A 21,604-nucleotide genomic window follows, 5' to 3' on the forward strand; every position below is an offset into this window, starting at 1 on the left:
GGCGTCTGATCAGGTAATACTGCTGAAGTGGGTGTCACTGGGCACACAGTGGTACCAATAGTTATGACGGAAGTCTGAACAACAGTAGATTGGGCGGGACAGTCGACGACTGTAGGGGCACAGGACGTAATGGTGATTAAAGTCGTGCTAAGAATTGTCGAGGTTATGAACTCAGTTGGCGTCGACGTTGGTATTGGGGCCAGTGGGGAGGTCTCGACGACTGAAGACAGTATTGAGGAGACCACACTGCTTTCACCCGTTGGCGCTGATTGCTCGGTTGGGACGACGACGACGACTGATGTCGGTGTTTCTGCGCATCCACTGGAGCACAGAGTAGTTTTACTTGTGAAACCAGGCGGTGGCGCTCCTGGGGTAATGTCGTCTGGGCAGTACGTTACGGTCTGCGTGACGACCGAAGTGATATATCCGGTCGGGCACACATCTGTGACTTCCGTAACGATTGTGGTGACGAGCGTCACGCGACTACTGGAGGGCATGTCTGTTGTTACGGGCGCAGTGGTGATATCAGAGGGAGTGATGACCATGGAGGGCGTCGGTCCGGCAATTGAGGATTCTGCAGAGGAAACTGCAGATGTAACTATGGGGGTGTTGGGGCCGCCTTCAGAGGAAGGGCCCGTGGATACATCCGTGGGTGATTCCAGATTTGAAGAAACAAAGCTTTCTGCAGCCGAAGATGGAGTCTCGACTACTGAAGATGGTGTTTCGACGACCGAAGACGGGGTTTCGACGACTGAAGATGGTGTTTCAACGATTGAAGATGGAGTCTCGACTACTGAAGACGGAGTCTCAACCACCGAAGACGGAGTCTCAACCACTGAAGAAGGTAGAGCGTCAACAGCTGATGAAGCAGCTGTCGAAGGATTACCGTAGCCACCATCCGGGGGAGGTGGTGTGGCATCTGATGGACTTGGTGTAGGAGTCGGTGTAGGGACAGACGGAGTTACAACATCAGAGGTCGGGCCACCATAGCCACCGTCGTCAGGTACATCCGTCGGAGTGGGCGTGGAAGGTGATGGGGTTTCAACGACCGAAGATGGGCCACCATAGCCACCATCATCTGGCGGCGCCGCGTCTGAGGGCGTCGGACCGGAAGCGGGTGTCGGCGCTGATGAGTCTTCCACGACTGAGGACGGGCTGCCATACCCACCGTCATCATCTGGAGGGCTGCCATACCCACCGTCATCATCTGGGGGACTGCCGTATCCGCCGTCGTCATCCGGTGGGCTACCATATCCATCATCCTCATTTGTCTTCTTGACGATAGAGAGAGACCCTAGGATGTCGTCGTATCCGCCAAACAAGGCATTGCCTGCATGTCTCTCTGCCAGAGAGTCGACTGATGCACTGACAACGGAAGAGAGAAATAGCGGAGAAATGAAAAGAGAGCCGACACCCAAAACGAATGGAAGCGAGGGCATTGTAAGAACGTGTTGAAGTAGAAGAAGGCTGGAGTATAAGAGAGAGAGAGAGAGAGAGTATGAAAAGAAAGAGAGAAGGAATAGGAAGAGTGACGAGAAGAGGAACGGAAATGCGGACGAAGAAATGGAATGTTTGTGAGAATGAGAGAGAGAGACCACCTGGGCCTGCACGACTCTATATTACTTTCCAAAGTGGACGCATACCTACGTATCGGAGCCTAATTGGTAAACATGTTTGGTTCATCGCCTTAACTGGGCAAACATGTGGATGGACAAAAAGCAGTAATAGGCGCTGAGAGACAGCTCGGTTCCGCAAGCCGATCGTCGAGAAGCAGAGACTAGGCAAGAGACAGCAAAGCGGCCGCCCAAGGGGGGGTATCATGGCGGCAACATGTGGAGCGTTCTACAGGCTCGATGCGAGCGTGAGAGTGGATTCATCGAACACCGGAGAAGTGAAGATGCAGAAGAAGGAGAAGAAGGATGAAACGGAAAAGCGGATAATGGATCAGCTGAAGTCGAAGCGATGTTGATAAGAAGCCTGTGATTGGTCAAACGACTGTGGAGCCGCCGAGTTCAGCGTTTCGCCGTAGTCACGTGCCCGAGACCTCGTTGGCCGACACAAAACCGTCTTCCCCTCTCCACTGCATCTTCTTAGCTTGGCGGCTGCATACAGAGAGATACACAGCAACGGCGAACCAGTATCACTGGTGACTGGCTACATGCTCCCCTCGATTTAGACATTTGAAAGACTAGATCGTCTGGTCGACCAAGAACGAGTGCAAGACTCAGGAAGTTGGAGTTCCGGATGAATTGAATCCTTCTTCTTCTGATTACTGGACGAGTCAAATCGTCTAGTACATCCTTCTCAGCCCTTGGACATGTAGAGTTTTAGAAGAAAAGAACACAGACACAGGCGCCCTGTCACATATAGACTTTCATATATTTATTGGCATAGCACTGGCTACTATTGGCCCTGACCTGCAGATACCCGCCGCCGGCTCCACATGTCGTTCGTTGTCGTCATCGATCAATGGCACTGCTTCTAAGATATGCCCATGAACATCAAGAAACATACACAAACCTCGTAGCCACATTGATTACTCAAGTCCCATCCTTGTACCCATCCTAGCATTCTGGCTATCATCTTTACATGATCTTCCGCATTAGTCCCCATCTCCTATCCCCACGCAAATCGCCCTCCATAATGCCAGTCACAACCATATCCGCAGAGACCCATGCAAAGTCCTCCTTTGCTCACAAACCCAATCCACACCACACCAATCTCTCGTCTCAGCACGACACGGAGCAGACCAACACCTCGACTCCCCACGAGCGCAACCCAGACCACATTCCCCATACCAACCAAACCGAGGATTCATACGTCCTCACCTTACACACCTCGCAGAAGCACCACTCCACCATGACTTCACTCCGCAAAACCTACTTCCCCCCACGCATCAACAAGCTCGGCGCTCACATCGCGCTCTTCCGCGCAATCCCCGGCTCCCATCTCCCCACGATCAAGTCTGACATCCGCTCCCTCACTGCCCATACCAGCTCTTTCCCCATCCGTGCCGACGCCCCATTCCGATTATCACACGGCATCGCGATCGGAGTAAGCGACGGCGGTCCCGAATCCAAACGGATCCACGCCGAACTGCGAGACCGATGGTATGACGTCCTGAGTAACCAGGATCGAGGCGGGTTCAGGGCGCATTACACGATCATGAACAAAGTCGACGACGAACAGGCCGTTCGCCAGGCGTGGGACGAGCTATCGGGCGCCTTCAAGGGCAGCGACGGTGTGGTTGAGGGACTCGCGTTGTGGCGGTATGAGAAGGGGTGGTGGAAGGACCGCGAGGTATTTCGGTTTGCGCATTGAGGCGACGCGTATATACAATATACGTATCCGAAGCATTCTTCACACTTGACTCTGGCGAGCAGTTGGTTGGAGCTCTGATCGAAGGGAGCCAATCAATGACACTCAATGCGTCCCGGTCAGCTGAAAACGGCAATTATATGCCATCGTCGAAAACAGGGCGATCGGACAGCATGGCCCGTGTCTGGAAAGAGTGGAGCCTTGACGGATCACAGTGATTGGCTGCCTGGTCATATTTGTGTCAGAAGCGGCAATTTTCGACCATCGTTGAAAACAGGGCGTTTGGACAAATGGGCAACATGGTCCGTGAGCGGAAAACAGTGGGTCTTTGGCGCACCTCTCTCATTGGCTGGCTTGCTGGCTTCAAGGACCGTCCTCCATACTCCTGTCGACGACCATGCGTTCAGACAGAGTTTCTGCAAGTTAGTGTTTACTCAAGGACCAAGCTTGTAGAAACTACCCGCGAGGCTCTGACCAGTATAGATACATTTTGATCATAGTCTTGTATCAGTGTAAACCTCACTCACAATACCCAGAAATGACGAAAAGGCGCAACCAAACAAAGGTACATTCCACAACCATACTTCCATTCATCTAACCATCCATCATCATCCTTCTACTACACTCTACTCTCACCAAAACAAACGCACCACCAGCCAGCCTTACCATACCAAAACCGAAACCAAACCCAAAACCCAATCCCCTGACTCGCCGCCCCTGCGCGGCTCCGCCCGATATCACACCACGCTCACGCCTCTCTATCCCTGCAGACAACGCTCAAAAATCGTATCGCGAAATTTACGATATGTGTGACCCCTTCGCAATGTCACTTTCCAGCGAGTCAAGTAGTCAGACCCATACCACGTTAGGTGGAGAGCGAAATGCGTCTTACAAGAGTGGTGTGCCTGTGGTGTGCGTGTGGTGTGCGTGTGGTGTGAGGGTGTATAGGGCCTTCGAGTCTTCGAGTGTGAGAGAAGGTCGGGTAGATAGAATGTCTATATACATACACACATATAAGTATATATACACTGTCACAAGTATCTCACACGCCTTATGAAAATACTACACACCCACTCTCTCTCATCTCTCTCTCTCTCATCTCTCTCTCTCATCTCTCTCTCTCTCATCTCTATCATCTCTCATATCTCTCTCACCCCCACAAACCCCTCGCCCAAGAACCCATAAACACACAACCAATCCATGGCCTCCTCCTCCTCCTCCTCCTCCACATCCTCCTCCTCCCACATTCCCACCCTCCGCCGTCTCCGCGCCTACTTCAAGGAAGACCACCCCTACGGCCGCTACCCAGTGACGCAAAGCGCATATCCCGCAGACTATCGCGCCCTGGCGCGACGATTCATGCGGGTGAGCATCATGTATGTGTGTTTCTTTCCTTCTTTCTTTCTTTCTTTCTTCCTTCCTCTTTCTTCCTTACTCTTTCAAGAACCCTAGCTCCTGGGGGGCAGCTGTGTGATTCTTGTAAACTGACTTTTGTCCGCCCGGCTGGGCGGGTGGTGAGATAGATATTTCCCTTCCGCGCTGCTGATTCTTGCCTGGCCGGTGGGCGTGCGATGGGTGGCCATGGGACGGGACGGGAGCAGGGACGAGGGGTTCTGGACTAAGCCAGCGTGGTGATGAATTTTTTACTTTCGCGGGGAGGGAATGTAATTGTTGTATGTATATCATCGATCTAAAAGTTCTATGGAAATTCAGATTTCTTGGCCGCCTACTATTCTATAAAGATCCTCATGGTAATTTTGGCATTCCATCAAGTGTCTAGTAGACCTCCAACACATATCGTCCCTGATCCTTCAGCGTTTCGATTTCTCGCCTGCTGTTGATCTTCTTCGCGTCCATGCCCTCTGCCCTGCGTTCTTCCTCGACTGCTTCTTGCAAGACCTGCGTCACGTCTGGCACAGGCCATGTCGGGCCACACAGATAGAAGCTGCCTTCCTCCTCCAAGTACGCCTTGCGAATATTGCGCAGTGTCTGGCGCATGCGATCCTGAATGTAGATCTTCTGCGGCTGGTCACGCGAAAAGGCACGGCCGAGCAGCGTGATGACGCCGGCATCTTGGTATGCCTCCCACTCTTCGCCGTACAGATACTCCTCTCGCTGGTGTCGTGAGCCCATGTAGAGCATGACAGCGCCGATATCGTGGCCCTCTTGCTTCTGCAGCGCGCGCTCCTGTACAAAGGCACGGAACGGCGCGAGACCCGTACCCAGACCGGCCATGATGATGGGCGCGGTGGTCTTGGGTGGCAGCTTCATGACAGAAGGCTTGACGGATACAGTGACGGGTGCGCCGACGGGAAGGCTATTGAGGTATCGCGTGGCTTGTCCGAAGCGGTCGCGGCCCTTGGGATCGACCCAGCCGACGGTAACTATCAATAGTGACACTGAGGTAGGAGTTACGCGCTGAGATGAGGCGATGGAGTATTCGCGACGTTTCATAGGCGAAACGATACGGACGATGTCGTGGAAAGACGGGTGGGCCGAGTCGAATTCGAGAAGAATGTCCGCGTAGGTCGTGGTGTCGACTTCGGCACGGCGTTGGAACTCTTGGACACCTTCCTTCGTGCTGCCACCAAGAGACAGAAGTTCATCTTGCTGTGCCTTGTCGGAGGCAAACTCAGCTAAAGCTTCATAAAAGCGCTTTGGTGGGCGACCGAAGATGTCAACGTTTTGGACAAGTGCTTGATAGATGGTACGGTTTTCAAGCACGTTCGGATCTTCACGCGAGGGCACTTCAACGACATCCTCGGCATTAAGGCCGTACCATTTGATGAACTCCTCAACTTCAGTCTTATCGTTCTCTGCATGTACACCCAAAGCTTCACCAATGGCGTACTTGAGACCAGAGTCGCCAAGATCGAACTCGATATGGAAGATGTTGCGATCGTAATCGAGTGGAGTCAGGCGGCGGCGCTCCTTGATGTGCGAAACGTATGTCTTGACACCCAGATCTGGGCGTAGTGCCTCTTTAGTCCCGTAAGCCTCCTTGAAAGCAAGACCCTTCGCGACAGTGGCCCAATCCTTGAGGAAAGTCTCGGGCTCAGGCTCAATTTTCTCGAAAATTTCAAAACTATTGGAATTGATGTTCGTCGGGAGTGAAGCAATCTCTACGTCTTCTTCAATAGTCGCCCATGATTCCGGAATGCTGATTTGGTGGATCACCTTGTCAAGGTCTGCAGCTAAAACTTCCAGCATTTCTTGACTTCCATTGATGGCAGCAAGCTTCTGCTGACCGGCGTTCAATGTGTCGTTTTGGGCTAGACGCAAGAACACCAGTTGCGTTAGATAAGTCTCCAACTTGGCGTCTTCAACGACAAGCTCACACGCAGTTGGATCATATACAAAGAGATTGATATTCTTGGACACGATCGCTTTGCGTACGACAGCAGGTATCTTTTTCTCGAGGTCCTCGTCTTTCACACCCGGCAGCTTTATAACGAGTGTAGCATTGAGCTTCAGAGTATTCAGAATGTCGAACTCCTGAAGTAGAAGCCCCTCTGCAACGAGAGCAAAATCGGCTTGATCTATCGAGTAAGACGCTTCGATAGATTTCTGTGACGTGCGAATCTCAGTCTTCGTAACACCACCTTGAACGAGGTTATCGTGACGCGTGCTAATCGAGACATTGATAGCAGAGTCCTTGGACAGGAGGTTTCCGATGACAATTGGCGCATCCATAGAGGCCGAATTATCGCATTGCCAGAATGAGTATTGTTGGGTCTCGGAATCAAGTCCGTCTAGTGTGGAGTCAGCAGCGACAGCAAAGCCCTGGTTGCCAGTAGCTTCTTGAAACACTTCTGCCATCAATTTGGGTGACCAAGTTTGCTCTCTAGAGTATTTTATATCGGCCACCACAATGGGAGCAGGACCACCAAACGTAAAGGTTGTAGCCGCCAGGACGTCAGAATACAGTCGGGAATGTGCGTCTACATCGGCAACAACCGTTTCGTTCTCAACCTGACCCAGCACAGCCACATTTTTGACAGTCTTCGGCAGTGCAGCCACGAATTCTTCCTCGACGAATGGCCTATACACGCGAACGTTGATCAGACCAACAGTACCGCCTGATTTTGAGAGAGACCTAGCAACCTGTGCGCCAAGCGAGGCCTCGATCGTGCCAAAGACGACCACAACAGTCTCAGCTTCTTGGTGGCCATAGTACTCAAAGAGTCTGTAGTCAGTGCCCAGTTCATCGTTGAAGGCCTTCAAGAGCTTTACAACGCGAGCTTCATTGAACGAGTGCTTCTTTTCAGATCCGTCCACGCTTTTCAATATAGCACTGTAATTGTCGAATAAGCTCTTTTGGCTGAGTACATCAATGACGCGTGTGGTCTCGCGCCCGATACTGATACCATCATAGGTGTGGATGGTCGGCATGATGCTAGAGACTAAAGTCGAAAAGAGTGACATGTGCTGGACCTCGAACACAGAGGCACTGGAAATAAGGCCAAGGCCAAGGTCTTCGGCGATCGCGAATGAGGTTTCATAGTCGGACACAAACCCAGACTTTGAATCAGCGACATAGTCGACCGCTGCGACATGTGCGACAAGTGGGTTGGCAACCGAGTACAAGAGAGCCAGTTCATCCAGCGCGGGACGAAGCTGCTGCAGACTTGACGAGGATGCGACAAGCGTTTGCGGAATATGACGTTTCTTGAGATCGAAATCCTCAGAAAACATGTAGCCCAATGCTATCGACCCTGCGCCTGTACGCGTCTCCATAGCCGAGACGCCTGTAGCGTAGCCGTACGCATTCAACTCCTTCTGGGCAGACCATGTCTTGAGTGCGACGTCGAGATCGAACGTGTCCGGAGAGTAGGAAAAGATCTTATCGGACAAAGTGTAGGCGACCTGCTGGACGAGAGTCTGAGCAGTGAGGTAGGTAGGACCACTGATTGAAGAGAGAGAGACATCCTGTCCGAAGGGTAATGTGGTAGACTTTTCGACGAATTGCTTGAGCTCTTTCTCTTGCACCTGTATCGCCTCTGCAGGTCCTGCCGATTGGGTATCTTGCAAATGCATGTTGTTTGCGAGATTCCAGGCAAGAAGATTGAAATGAGGACCTGGACGAAGTAGCAAGTGTGGAGGAGGTAACTTCGCCTTCGCGCAAAGAGTCGTGCACAGTGGACTAGAAAAGTTTCGGTAGCATCAATAACACCATCACTCTCGATTACCGACTTCGGCAGGACAAGGATCTAAATGTCAAATGCCGACAAAAGCAGCATTCTCATTGGTTGAAGTCGCTGCATAAGTGCTGCAGGGACGCAAAAAGATGCTAGACCCTTCATCACCTGCGATGGCGTGCTTGTCCCCGACGGCATTTTCGGCTCGGCAGAATGTTTAGTCATCCATCTTATATTGGACCTACGTAAGGTAATTAGGGTTCTAGCTAGATGCATCATAGCAAGCCATTTGTCGGACTAGCATTGATGGCTATTTAGTCACGCAGGAGTGTTTATTACTTCGATCGCGGAATGATGTTTATCATGCAATCCCTTTCAATAACGTGAAATTGTGCTACGCTTGCGATCGGAACATATCGCAAATCTATGATGCTGTCAGGCAGGGGGTATCAGGAATCTATAAGTTCAAGCGATGAAGATGAATAGGAACGCAAAATCTGCAACCCTACCCCTAGGTGAGCGAGTAACTGATGTCGTATGTCGTGTATGTTCGCCGGTGAACAGATACGATCGTGTAACTTTAGCATCCTGACCTTTTCATCCTCGTTCTCCTGGTGTGGACGGCCTGCGGTCCCTCCATCCGCTATCTCGTCTTCTTTCCTCCGTCAGCTCCACCCTTGGCGAGCTGCTCGGCGCTGATGCATCCACTGCAAATGAGGACACACCTTTATGGCCGGTACCGCTGCCTCCTTTCGCGTTCGGGGCTGTTGCTCTTCTAAGCAATGGGGAGGGTGCTGCACGATTATGCTGCTGCGTAGCCATGCCAGATTCACGACCAGACATCGGACCATCCATAGCACTTCTTCGGCCGGCGGTCAGACTCGATTGCGATCCCCAATGTTGGTGGTAGGTAGGCGAGGGCGAGGAAGGCGAGTGTCCGTGGTATGGAGTACTCTGAAGTAAACGTGGGCTGTCGCGTGGCAAAGACGTCGGAGACGGCGAGAAGCGCGTGTCTGCATCATGAATACCACGGCCACCATCGTAGTACCGATCATCACCAGGGTAGTCTTCGCTGGTGGCGTAGTGTCGATTGTCATAATTCTTGTCGTCGTGTGCTTGTGCGAGGTATGCCTCGCCACGGCGCTTTATGGGGCTCTCATCGTATGGATCGAAACCAACACGACGCCGGGCATCACGACGAACACGTTGCCGGAGATCAGTATCGCCGCCAGCCCCGACCGTGGACGACTCGGAAAGGAAAAAGGTGAGGAGCTCGTCTGGAATGGCAAGATGAGATGTCTGCTGAAATTGCTGTAATGATGTGAGGCGAATGAGCATCTCCAGTAGCGATAGCGAGGTACGAATAATGGGCATAGGCAAGGGGTTGACGGTTGATTCTTGAGAAGTGTAGGAAGTGTGCTTGTCAGGTGAAAGGATCACTTGCGAGGCGACAGAGTCCTTGCACGGCGTTTGAGGCGTCGGATTTGATGCCGGGGAACTGCGGAAGTTGAGTCGAGAAAAAGCAGACATGAGAGTCGGCTCGACGGATGAGCGACGAGACCAAGAGTGCTGGGACGCGGGAGTCCCGGGCTGTGAGGACGGGATTTCACTTTCGTCCGCATCACCGTCGGAATCTGAGTCTATCGTGTCTTCCGTGTATACTTCAAAGGCGATCCATTCCGGGTCGAGATTAGGAGGTATTCGTTTCGATTGAACAGATGGGCTTTCTCCTAATAGTGTCTCACTTTGAGGCGTCTGGGGAGCGGGAGATTCTCGGTGCAATTGGGCATCGATTTCTGATTGCTCGTCCGGGTATTGTGGAGTTGATGGCAGGTCTTGCGGGGGACTTGAAGTGGCATATTCTTCGTATTGGTCTGCCGGAGGTGTCTGGCGTTGCATCATTCGACGCGGAGGAATTGCGTTGATGTCCCGTTTAAGTAGGAGGACGGGACTGTTCGTCTCGCTGTCAGTCCCAATATTGAGCAATTTCGATGTGTCAGCGTAGAATATTTTGGATATCTCGTGTACGGGAATCAACTCGCGTATACCGGGCCTTTCGACACCCTCGTATGGAGCCGCGGGTTCTTCGTCGTCGTGTACACGACCGTCATCATAGTCTTCTACTATTAGGAGTTGATAAGCATATTCGTATGCTTTGCCGTCGCCAGACATGTTGCCCGCAGTTGCGGACGAGGCAGAATGCCGTCGACCATTGCGTGAGCACTGTTCTCCTGGGTAGTCATACACCTGATCCAGAGGCACGCGTTGTATCTTCAACCTGGCTTTATGTAAAACCTCCTGCCAGGTGTACTCTCTGCTACGTTGCTCCTGGGGCACGTGTCCGGCAAACAGCATCCACATCGAGACAATGAAGTCAGGACATATCTGCGCGCCTCGGGTGGGATTGACAGAGTACTGAGCATCACCTGAAGTGAGTAAGGTACTGGCTTGCAGTAGCCTGGAAGGAGAGATATGATCCGGCATTCTCGTTGTGAAGTTGACTCCCGAGGTTGCAATTGCTAGATTGATGTCAGGGACTGACCTTTCGATATGCTGAAGAAGATTTTTGATATCCGCAATGATCGATTTCAGCTCCATTTGGCTTTGTACTGCAGATTTCGCCCTAGAACTACCTTGCCGTGCCAATTCTTCATCAGCAGCAGCTTTTGATAGGCGGACACCGAGAGTCTGAATGTCCCAACGCAAAGCTTTCGTCAAAGTAACTGCGGATTCGAGAGTCGTGTTGCCACGAGCTGCCATCATCTCGATCATGTCAATGGATGGAGAGATAATCTGCCATTGCGGTCAGTGCATGTTGTAGCTATCATCTAGGGTTTATTGACTCTGATTTTGCTTTCCAGACGCATCTGAAGGTTAACCAGCTCTGTCTTATCGCTGCTGCTCTTGACAGACTATATACAGTTTAGTAAAATGGTAACATTGCATTTCAGCCAAAATCTGTACCTTCAGCAGCCGACCACATTGCTGTATGGCGAACCCGCTCGTTATCGTTATGCCAGTTCTGATGGCATAGTTCATAGCCTGCTGGGTCACCTTTGCGCCATGTTAGTATAGGATCATTGCCAAGGTGATGGCAGTGCCAGCCGCCAGCCCTGGCATCGCGATGGTCCTGGAACCTATTGAAAGGAATGTGCTCATGTCTGACCTTTGAAAGAAGAACCTCCATCTTGAGCGTATGTTGGAGGACTGATATGAGGCCGAGTACGCTCAGGACGCGGAAGATTAGATGGAACAAAGCTATACTGCGTTTTGCAAGCGTCTTCAATGCACGGAATGCAAATCGCGCCGGAACTCCTTTTGAAATGGCATGGAGCTGGAGGCGAACAAGCTTCTGCGAAGAATAAAGCTGAAGGCGCCCACGTCGGGTGAAAAGATCATGCATGCGACAATGTTGTGTACACACGGGGTGTAATGGGGACTAAACGGTCTACTGTGTATATTTAATGTCAAGTCCATCCATGGACCCATGGATTCATGTCACGACTAACAGACAAAGCGCGTCCATTGTTTTGTGCAGGAAAAGGGCTTTCACGTGACTGCATAAAGAACATAACTTATGCACAAGTTCCTGCATAGTGCAGCCTAAGGACTTCCCAGCCTCCCCCGCAGTGCGCAGAGTGTCCCGCGCAGTGAGTCGCCACAATATTTGTGCCCCACCAGACCTTTAGGCTCGAGAAAATCAGCCCAACTTCTTATAACAACCAGATCTTAGTACAACACCGTCTTCGCATCCAGTCCCTTCATTCATTTCTTTCACTTCGGGAATCACACTATATCTCGTCACTATGGCCGACTTGAACTCATGGGAAGAGGACGAGCAGCTCGCTCAGCAGACTCAGCAAAATTTAAACGTGGGAAACCCGCAAACAAACGCTTTCAGACCAGGAGCCTCTTCCTTCACGCCAGGAGCCCAGTCTTTTACGCCGGGACAGCAGTTCCAGCAATATCCCCAGTATCAACAATACAACTACGGCCAGCAGACCGGGGGACAACCAGGTTATCCGCAATACCAGCAACAGTATGGTGGTCAGCAGGGGGTCTATTCACAATACAATCAAGCTTACAATCAAAATTATAACCAATATGGACAACAGCATCAACAACAGCAGTACGGTGGCTACCAACAGCCACAGCAACCAACACGTGTGATGGCACGGCCACAAGGCAATGACGCTGCACAATCACCCGCGAACCCATCTACCGAAGCACCCAAAGCGAAGGTCCTCTCGATCGGTGGTGACTCGGCGCCCAAGGCGAAAACACTGTCCATTGGTGCTGACGGCGGTGCGAAAGTAGAAACTTCAGGAAAGACAAAGGTGCTAAGCATTGGGACGCCCGCAGTGCCCGCAAAAGAGAAGTCTGAGAAGGTGGAAAAGGCCGAGCAGGCACCGGCGGAAGCAGGGGCTAAAGCTGCTGCAGTTAAGGCTATCGAGAAGACGGGCGAGCCTACCGGAAACGAACCGACGTCTGGGAGGACGTCGCCAACTCCTTCGTCGGGTCGTGATAGTCCCACAGGGAAGGAAAAGGCCGCTTTGAAAAAAGAGGCAGATGCCGTCGCGAAAGAGCAGGAAGCGGACGTCGATGAAGCGACTCTTGCTGAGATGTACGGCAAGGAGCATGTCAACGTTATCTTCTTGGGACACGTCGATGCTGGAAAGTCGACACTTGGAGGTAGCATTCTTTATGCGACCGGCATGGTGGATGAGCGGACCATGGATAAGTACAAGCGGGAGGCTAAAGAGGCGGGCAAAGAAACCTGGTATCTTTCATGGGCACTGGATCTGAACAAGGAAGAGCGTGCACAGGGTAAAACTATCGAAGTAGGACGTGGTTTCTTCGAGACAGAGAAGCGAAAGTACTCGGTCTTGGATGCACCAGGGCATAAAACCTATGTACCAAACATGATTGGTGGTGCATCGCAAGCGGACGTCGGCATCTTGGTCATCTCGGCACGTAAAGGCGAGTATGAGACTGGATTCGAAAAAGGCGGACAGACCCGCGAACACGCTATGCTTGCAAAGACACAAGGTGTAAACAAGCTCATTGTGGCCGTAAACAAGATGGACGACGTGACTGTGGAGTGGAGTGAGGACCGGTTTAAGGAGTGCACAACAAAGCTTGCACTGTACTTGAAGGGTGTGGGTTACAATCCCAAGACTGACATCACATATATGCCAATATCAGCTCAGGCCACGATTGGTATCAAAGACCGCGTGCCAAAGGAGACTGCGCCCTGGTGGAACGGTCCATCACTGCTCGAATACCTCGACAACATGCAGACACTAGAGCGAAAGGTCAATGCACCATTCATGATGCCAATAGCTGCCAAATACCGTGATCTCGGGACCATGATTGAGGGCAAAATCGAGTCAGGTGTCATACAAAAGACGAAGAGTTACCTTATGATGCCTAATCGCGCCACCGTGTCACTTTCAGCGTTATACGGCGAGACTGAAGATGAAATACCACACGCCACATGTGGTGACCAAGTCCGAATCCGAATCCGTGGTGTCGAAGAAGAGGATATTCTACCTGGTTTTGTGCTTTGCTCGCCGAAGCGCCCAGTCCATAATGTCTCTGCATTCGAGGCACAGATTGTACTCCTTGACATCAAAAGTATTCTGAGCGCAGGATTCAACTGCGTGCTACATGTACACTCAGCAACCGAGGAGATTACATTTACGAAACTGTTGCACAAACTTGAGAAGGGCACTGGACGCAAGAGCAAGAAAGCTCCAGGATTCGCCACCAAGGGTATGTCCATCATCGCTCGGTTGGATATTACTGGTGGAGCAGGCTCGGTGTGTGTTGAGAGATATGAAGAATATCCACAGCTTGGACGATTCACATTGCGTGATCAGGTGAGTGACTTGCGATGTACATGATATCGTCAACAGGACTGACCACAATTTCAGGGACAAACAATCGCCATCGGCAAGATCACAAAGCTGATCACCGAGCCTTGAATCATGGAGACTTGGTTATGATACACCATTGCATGTCTCGAGTAAGGGCTCATTGAAGCATAGAGGTTGGAGACCATGCATGAATATGGAGCATGTTCAGGAGTACTCGTCATGCCTTTTTTGGGGTATGATCAGGTTAAGATAGACAAGTTTCAAAAAATAGTCAAACATATTTTGAGCGTCATCGGCGTTACATGGGTTGATATTGAGCTTGCAAGCAGGAAGCTGAGCAGCGTATCGTGCCGTGCACAGACAAAGCAGATAACAGATATGATCTGAATATATTCAAAAAGATTTCACGCTAACTCGGGGGTATAGAACGCCAACCTAATGCTAATACCAACACGCCGTTACCATGCGTCCAGAAGCCCAAGCAGCACTTATTCAATCATTCTGACTCGTAAGCCACGAGCGCGGATGCTGTCATCTCCTTGTCTGATTCCTGGTTGCTCGTAGAGACGAGAGACTTCTTGATTCCCAAGAACGGCCTTACTGGCTTGGGAGTTTTGCTGATTCGGAAAGGATCCAGTGCCGCACGTGTATTTCCCTGTAGCTGTTTCTGAAGCTTGACTTTCCTCCCAGCAGCCTCTTTCTTTGCCTTCGTGAGACCAATCATAACACCTTCTTTCGCATCCGAATCAGCCAAGGCGAATAGAGGTTTCGCAGCAAGGTCTTCGCCATCCGCAGCGCCAAACTCAATAAGCCCCGCGCGCGCACGATCACCCTCCGTCTCATCCACAATCTCAAACTCCTCTCCAAACCCATACCTATCCCGTATCCTCCCCCGCTCCTCCTCCTGCCCAGCCCTCACCTTCCGATCCTTCCTAAACCCGCTCCTCAGCCTCTTACTCGCCGCATACGGATCCTTCCAGTCCTTCTCCCGCGCAGCATACAACTCCTCCACCCTCTCCCTACTCTCCCGCACCTTCGCCTTCTCCTCCACCTTGCCCTCCAAGCTCGCAAACGCATCGCTCCGCCTCTTCGCCCGCTCCTCCTCGCTCAGAAACCTGCCCTCACCTACCCCTCCCTCTTCATCATCAGCAGAAGCAGCAGCAGCCCCATAATCCCGCTTCCGGCCGCCCTCGTACACCACATAGTCTGCCCTGCCCGGATCCGTACGGATCTCGACCGCGCCCCCGCACACGCTGTGCTTCATGCGGAAGCTCCAGATCGGCGTGGAGAAGTACATGCCGATCTTCTTCTTTTCGGCATTGAAGCGTACGCCTTGTGGGATGATGGTTTCGGCGGGGCAGTGCGCGCACCAGACGTGGAAGGGCATCTCGAAGCGGACGATTTGCGAGCCGGCTGGGGTGCGCTTTTGGGTGGTCTTGAGGGTTGAGGAGGAGTTGAAGCGGGGCGGGGAGGTGGTGGAGGGCGGGTAGTACCGGCCCATGTTGAAGCCCTGCATTGCGGCGGTTTGGGACGCGCAGGGCGTGGGAATGTTAGGGTGTGTTTACGCGGTTGTGGGTTGTTGTGTTGAAGAAGTGTCGGCGGCGTAATGGAGTTGTAGAATTCCAGGTTGGTGCTTAGAAGGGTCCACGCCAAGCTATCTATCTAGCCAATCAAATTTGTTTTAGTGGCACTAGTGCCCTTGTAGTCAAGCCTTAGTCGAGGAATGGTTATCAATACTGCAGAAAGATTATACTGAAATTGTCATCGACATTGCTAAGCTATACACGTAACTATACTGATAATATTGCATTGAATGATATGGCCTATTGTGTTCCTGCTATGTCCCAGGCTTGCTCGATTCAGAGATTCTTGAGCCAGACTTATATCAGGCATGCCTCCAGTCATGAAGAAGAGGAGAGTGTCGGCCAGCCAAACGCCCCTTGAAATACCCAGATCCCGAAGCCAGTTCTCCTGAATAAAACACCGGAGCCTATTGCGGCTAGACAAAACCAATGAAAATTGCTTATACGCTATAGAATGCTGGGACTCGTATGTGACCCCAAAAGACGACTTCAGATCTCGTCCATGTTTCCCGTTGGCTCTTCATCGCCGGACTCGTAGCTCCCGACAGAGCTCATCTCGTCGTCCTCCCCGCTATCCTCGTCGGCCTCATCAGCAGCATCTTTGGAGGCGTATTTGACCACATATTCCTTGACTTTCGCGTCGTAGCTCTTTGGCTCTCGCATGAGCAAAGCCGCTGCTTCGCCGTTGAGTGGATCCGTCGGATTTGGGTAACGAAGGAGTTGAGGCAGGAAGACTTCGAAGATATTGACCATGTCGTACATGGGCGACCATGTTTGGTTGATAACATCGAGACAGACAGAGCCGGACAGCTCATCAATGTTGGGATGGAATATACGGTTTACGAAGCCAATACTGGGACTCTTGTATGGGTACTGGTCAGGTAGTTCAACATGGATCTTCCAGAGACCACCTTGGAATGGTGTCTCTTCAGGACCCTTGAACCGAACGTAGAACTCTTGCATGTTGTCATTGACCAGAGTTACCTCATAGTCGCTCATTAGCATCTTCATGACATCTGTCTCGATCCGACGCTTCGGACTGCTCATCTTGCCGCCTCTAATATGTTTCGTGTCTGGCTGGCTCGATGGATTACAAGGACGGAAGTAAAGACGTGATCGATATCGAAGGAGGCTCTTCTACAGTATATCCCTCTCTGGCTCTGGCCGGCTTCAGAGACTTCGTAAGTTAGGTATTCTCCTGCTGGTGGCGCTGTGTTGAGGTCAAATGAGTACCGTGATCGGAAAATGGCTGCTTAGGAAAGCTTCGTTGCGATCTAGGCTCCAGGAGGCTGTGAGTGCTGTGGCTAAGGCAGTTTGTAGCTGGCGAAGAAGTCAAGCAGGACAAGGACAGATGTGGTGGATTGAGTATGTGATAGATAGAAGAGCTGTAGGAGTCAGAGTGCTTGAAACGTGGATGATGGACACGGCGGGCTGCGGGTATGGTCTACCTAGCTGGTCAGGGAAGTCGTCACGCAAGCAAGGAGGCACGGGCAGATCGATGTTAACGCCGTCTCTCTGTCGGTCATACTGTCGGTGCGCAGTGGGGAAGAGACAGGAGACCGCATGACCGTACATCACGTGGAGCAATCGGATAAGGACTCTAATTACTGTTCTTGTTACGGAACATACTGACAGATGATTCGCAGGTCTGATTTGCGCATTGAAGCCCGACAATGGCAGCTAAAGGTCCCGCCGCAGTTTCATGAGGATCTTGGGAGGGGCCGGGATGAGGGGGATAATTATAAGGCATCCAGGCGATAAGGCCAAATATAAGGCAGCTATGTGCTAATGCGTGCGCGTGTTGTCGCGTTGCTGGGAAACGCAACTTGGCGGCAGCTGCCTAGAACAGAACTCTGTATACTGGGACGGACGAGCGACCACACACTGCATCACCAACATATATCTAGCTATTCCTAGGTCTACAGCGCATTCTGGCTGAACGGTATGTGATTCACAGCTCTTTTGCTGCCTTCTACCATACAATTCCTCATTGCAATGATCGATCCTAATTGCGTCACCCCAATATAGGCATCGTAAATTCCAGCCTACCGGGGGCCCTTTTCGTCCGCGAAATACTCTGCACTCGCCAGAAAAGCCCCGATTTCCGTCTCCACGGTATCCTGTCCGGCTGTCGGTCGAGTTTCATCACTCCGAAAGCAGCACAAGCAGCGACACTTGCATCAGTACCACAACTTCGCGGAACAATCACAGAAAGAGGATGGCGAACGATCCGAGGCAGAAGAGCAATGTGCCTCTTCAACCATCATCGTCGACAAATCTCAACGCTCGTGTGGAGACACCAGAATTTGGCAAGACCAGTCCGATACGCAATCCTCTCAACAGGGCGAACAACTACAACCACGTTTTCAATGTTCCAAAACCTGGACAGCCACGGGCAGAGCACCACCGTGCTCATCCGCCAGCACAAAAGGCACCAACTACCCCAGAAAGCCCGTTCACACCCGAGGCGAGCAGTACACCGTGGAATCGGGCTGCGCCGCGACCACTGGGCGCAGACGTGCCAACAATGTCTTGGGATTCGATGAAATTCCCGGACGTGATGGAAATACCACGCCCAGCAAACTTCCCAATAGCCCCTAAAGCGAAGCCCGTGCCTATATCAAGACCAACGAATCCTGCACAGTATGATTCGGTTCGGATCATCCCCATGCATCCCGTTCATGCTTCTTCGCAGATTCCTGTCGATTTGACGCACAGGGACGAAGATGACAGTTTTGATCCCAACGCAGCTCTGCAGGATGATCGATTTGGTGCCCCTGATCCGTTGATGTACGTTGATGCCGCGAAAGCGAGTGAAAACATCAAGGCTTTGCTGGAGGGTGCTTTTGAGAATGATGATGATGATCAGCCCAAGATGCGACTACGAAAGAGGAAGCAAGCAACGAAAAAGACAGACGAGCTGGAATCGCTTGCCAACAAGCTGAACGCCCTGAAGGTCAAGGCAGAGTCACAAAAAGACGAAGCCGATGAAGAAGAGGACGAGGAAGATGACGGATCGGTCGAGGGCCTGAAGGTCAAATTGCTTCCGCATCAAGTTGCCGGTGTTACTTGGATGCTAGACAAAGAGGCCGGCGTACGCAAGAAGAACGGGGTCCTTCCTAAAGGCGGCATTCTGGCCGATGACATGGGTCTTGGTAAAACGATACAGTCACTTGCCCTCATCTTACAGAATCCCAGGCCATCAGAAGAGGAGCTTTCAAAAGACCCCAAACGCAAGATTGCTCAGGACGTAGCCAAATGCACACTAGTGGTAGCACCGCTTGCGCTAATCAAGCAATGGGAATCAGAAATCAAGACCAAAATCCAATCTGGATATGAACTTAAAGTCCTTGTCCATCACGGCCCTTCTAGGACGAAGCGCGCTGCGGAGCTCAAGAAATACGATGTCGTAGTCACGACTTATCAAATTATGGCATCAGAACATGCAAATAGCGAGGCGGATGGCAAAGGCATTCAAACTGGCTGCTTCGGCGTCAACTGGTATCGTATCATCTTGGACGAAGCGCATACTATCAAGAATCGGAACGCAAAAATGACGCAGGCCTGCTACGCTTTGAGATCGCATTACCGATGGTGTCTCACTGGAACCCCAATGCAGAATAATCTTGATGAACTCCAGTCTCTCATCCGATTCCTTCGCATTAAGCCATATAACGAGATGGTCGCTTGGAAGGATCAGATTACCGGCCCCATGAAGAACGGACGTGGAGGACTCGCGATGAAGCGGCTTAATTTCTTTTTGAAAGCCTTCATGAAACGTCGAACGAAGGATGTTTTGAAGGAGGAAGGCGCTCTGGTTCCAGGCGGCAAGGTCAAAGAAGGTGATGACACACCTAAGTTCAAGATCGTAGAGCGCAAAGTTGAAATAGTTGTTTGCAAGCTGAATGGTAGTGAGAGGCGTTTCTACGATCGCCTGGCCGATCGTGCAGAAAGTCGACTCAAAGAGATGATGGGTGCGGAGAAGCAGGACTATATTGGTGCTTTGGTTCTACTTCTTCGACTGCGCCAGGCCTGCAATCATCCAGAGTTGATGACGTACTCGCTGAAAAGAGATAAGGATGCTCTGACTACCGGCTCCAAGCCTGATAATCAATCAGCCCAAGGCTCAACTAAGGATGACTTGGACGACCTTGCCAATATGCTTGGAGGTCTTGCAGTCGAAACTAAGCAATGTGACGTGTGTCAAGTGGATATGTCGAAAGATGAGACCGCTTCTGGAGCAGTGCGCTGCACAGACTGCGAGAGCGACCTTAAAGCTCAGAGGAGACAGCATAAAAAGAAGAAGCGGGATTTGAAGAAGTCGAAGAAAACTCCAGAAGATTGTACTGGCAACGACATCGCTGGCAGTGAAGACGAAGACGAGGCTGAAGATGCAGCTGTTAGTAAGAGCTCTGGCGCCAAAACAAACCGACGACGTCGAGTTGTTACTGACAGCGATGACGATGACGATGAAGGCGAGTGGATTGTCCCTGAGAGCGACCGACAGAAAATAGATCTAGGCAAAGCCGGTGGAACCGACGATGAAGACGCAGAAGGAGGTGGTGATACGCTTGGCTCAGTTGACTCTGTGAGCGATGAATCCGGAGAAGAGGACGATTCCTTCATCTCGCAAGACAGCGCCATAAAACACAAAGCACATACAGCTAACGAGGAAGAAGCGTCAGACAATCAAAGCGGCAGTGAGGATGATGACAACGATTCGTCCACAACTGACGATTCCGATGAGTCTGTGGTGGCATACCAAGGCAAGAAGAGTATGCACATTGAAGCGTCAAGTAAGATTCGTGAGCTTCTTGCGATCCTGCACAGGGAGTCCCCTTCACACAAAGTCATTGTCTTCTCACAGTTCACTTCTATGCTCGACCTCATTGAACCATTCCTACGGCGGGACCGTTTCAATTTCGCACGTTACGACGGTGGTATGCGTAACGATCTGCGCGAGGCTAGTCTAGAAAAGCTTCGCAACGATGAGCGTACAAGAGTTCTGCTTTGCAGTTTGAAATGTGGAAGCTTGGGCCTCAACTTGACTGCAGCAAGCAGAGTTGTCATTGTCGAGCCTTTCTGGAATCCCTTTGTTGAAGAACAAGCTATCGACCGAGTACACCGTCTGAATCAAACAGTAGATGTGTTAGTATACCGCTTAACCGTTGACAAAACGGTCGAGGAGCGCATTATCGAGTTGCAGGAATCCAAGCGTAAACTTGCGGCAGCTGCAATAGAAGGTGGTAGCAAGAAGGGTATTAACAAGCTCGACATGAAGGACATTATGAATCTTTTCAGACATGATGCACATCATGACGCTTCACACGAAGATCCTAGAAACCAGGAATACCTTGTTCCGACGAAAGTGTTGAGCCAAGCTGAAGATGGAACCCAGTATGGCCATAGTACTGGAAGGGGTATCACACCTCCGAGGTTGAACGCGGCCAAGGACAAAGGCAAGACGAGGATGGCAGAGCATCCAGTCTATGGCAGGCGCTGAAAATGGAAATGTTGGTGATGATTGGGTATGAGCTCGCGATTTCTTTTGCATGGCCTCGGCGCTGTTGGATGTGGGATGATACCTCGATTTTTTTATATGGTGGGTTCATAAGGCCATTATACTATATACCTGTTCCATAATCTGTTTTATGATCAGTCGATCCGCCGTCGACTTAATGTTTTT

General features: G+C 51.3%; 7 protein-coding genes across 7 annotated transcripts; 3 read left to right on the forward strand and 4 right to left on the reverse strand.

Annotated features, from left to right (window-relative positions):
• Positions 1-2,385: 2,385 nt before the first annotated feature.
• EJ05DRAFT_474242 (uncharacterized protein) lies at positions 2,386-3,545 on the forward strand. Its single transcript, XM_033743568.1, has one exon. It carries the CDS (start codon positions 2,644-2,646, stop codon positions 3,319-3,321), a length of 678 nt encoding a protein of 225 aa, XP_033602805.1. The 5' UTR covers positions 2,386-2,643; the 3' UTR covers positions 3,322-3,545.
• Positions 3,546-4,891: 1,346 nt separating this feature from the next.
• EJ05DRAFT_474246 (sulfite reductase-like protein alpha subunit) lies at positions 4,892-8,581 on the reverse strand. Its single transcript, XM_033743569.1, has one exon. The coding sequence runs from the start codon at positions 8,353-8,355 to the stop codon at positions 5,095-5,097; it is 3,261 nt and encodes a 1,086-aa protein (XP_033602806.1). The 5' UTR covers positions 8,356-8,581; the 3' UTR covers positions 4,892-5,094.
• Positions 8,582-8,701: 120 nt separating this feature from the next.
• On the reverse strand, positions 8,702-11,942 carry EJ05DRAFT_474247 (Ran-binding-domain-containing protein). Its single transcript, XM_033743570.1, has 4 exons — positions 11,623-11,942; positions 11,421-11,510; positions 11,300-11,368; positions 8,702-11,249 (listed from the first exon to the last, which is right to left on the reverse strand). The coding sequence occupies exons 1-4, from the start codon at positions 11,641-11,643 to the stop codon at positions 9,054-9,056; spliced, it is 2,376 nt and encodes a 791-aa protein (XP_033602807.1). The 5' UTR covers positions 11,644-11,942; the 3' UTR covers positions 8,702-9,053.
• A 170-nt stretch (positions 11,943-12,112) lies between these two features.
• Positions 12,113-14,745, forward strand: EJ05DRAFT_462408 (uncharacterized protein). Its single transcript, XM_033742682.1, has 2 exons — positions 12,113-14,338; positions 14,393-14,745. The coding sequence occupies exons 1-2, from the start codon at positions 12,263-12,265 to the stop codon at positions 14,441-14,443; spliced, it is 2,127 nt and encodes a 708-aa protein (XP_033602808.1). The 5' UTR covers positions 12,113-12,262; the 3' UTR covers positions 14,444-14,745.
• Positions 14,733-15,936, reverse strand: EJ05DRAFT_282385 (uncharacterized protein). Its single transcript, XM_033740445.1, has one exon. It carries the CDS (start codon positions 15,849-15,851, stop codon positions 14,832-14,834), a length of 1,020 nt encoding a protein of 339 aa, XP_033602809.1. The 5' UTR covers positions 15,852-15,936; the 3' UTR covers positions 14,733-14,831.
• Positions 15,937-16,085: 149 nt separating this feature from the next.
• Positions 16,086-17,270, reverse strand: EJ05DRAFT_474249 (ubiquitin-conjugating enzyme type E2). The gene has a single exon (XM_033743571.1). The coding sequence runs from the start codon at positions 16,963-16,965 to the stop codon at positions 16,408-16,410; it is 558 nt and encodes a 185-aa protein (XP_033602810.1). The 5' UTR covers positions 16,966-17,270; the 3' UTR covers positions 16,086-16,407.
• Positions 17,271-17,772: 502 nt separating this feature from the next.
• EJ05DRAFT_282400 (uncharacterized protein) lies at positions 17,773-21,474 on the forward strand. The gene is made up of 2 exons (XM_033740446.1): positions 17,773-17,860; positions 17,947-21,474. The coding sequence occupies exon 2, from the start codon at positions 18,137-18,139 to the stop codon at positions 21,419-21,421; it is 3,285 nt and encodes a 1,094-aa protein (XP_033602811.1). The 5' UTR covers positions 17,773-17,860; positions 17,947-18,136; the 3' UTR covers positions 21,422-21,474.
• Positions 21,475-21,604: the final 130 nt, after the last annotated feature.

The sequence above is a fragment of the Pseudovirgaria hyperparasitica genome (genome assembly GCF_010093815.1).
Source record: "Pseudovirgaria hyperparasitica strain CBS 121739 unplaced genomic scaffold EJ05scaffold_4, whole genome shotgun sequence".
In the NCBI taxonomy this organism is placed as follows: domain Eukaryota; kingdom Fungi; phylum Ascomycota; class Dothideomycetes; order Acrospermales; family Acrospermaceae; genus Pseudovirgaria; species Pseudovirgaria hyperparasitica.

Bases quoted from the DNA above. Each gene is read 5' to 3' on its own strand.
- EJ05DRAFT_462408 (XM_033742682.1), top strand. From the start codon at position 12,263: ATGGCCGACTTGAACTCATGGGAAGAGGACGAGCAGCTCGCTCAGCAG. The intron at 14,339-14,392 runs GTGAGTGACTTG...CCACAATTTCAG, and splicing joins GATTCACATTGCGTGATCAG to GGACAAACAATCGCCATCGG.
- EJ05DRAFT_282385 (XM_033740445.1), bottom strand. From the start codon at position 15,851: ATGCAGGGCTTCAACATGGGCCGGTACTACCCGCCCTCCACCACCTCC.
- EJ05DRAFT_474242 (XM_033743568.1), top strand. From the start codon at position 2,644: ATGCCAGTCACAACCATATCCGCAGAGACCCATGCAAAGTCCTCCTTT.
- EJ05DRAFT_474247 (XM_033743570.1), bottom strand. From the start codon at position 11,643: ATGGAGGTTCTTCTTTCAAAG. The intron at 11,511-11,622 runs GTCAGACATGAG...CATGGCGCAAAG, and splicing joins TGGAGGTTCTTCTTTCAAAG to GTGACCCAGCAGGCTATGAA. The intron at 11,250-11,299 runs GTCAATAAACCC...CCGCAATGGCAG, and splicing joins GTCTGGAAAGCAAAATCAGA to ATTATCTCTCCATCCATTGA.
- EJ05DRAFT_282400 (XM_033740446.1), top strand. From the start codon at position 18,137: ATGGCGAACGATCCGAGGCAGAAGAGCAATGTGCCTCTTCAACCATCA.
- EJ05DRAFT_474246 (XM_033743569.1), bottom strand. From the start codon at position 8,355: ATGCATTTGCAAGATACCCAATCGGCAGGACCTGCAGAGGCGATACAG.
- EJ05DRAFT_474249 (XM_033743571.1), bottom strand. From the start codon at position 16,965: ATGAGCAGTCCGAAGCGTCGGATCGAGACAGATGTCATGAAGATGCTA.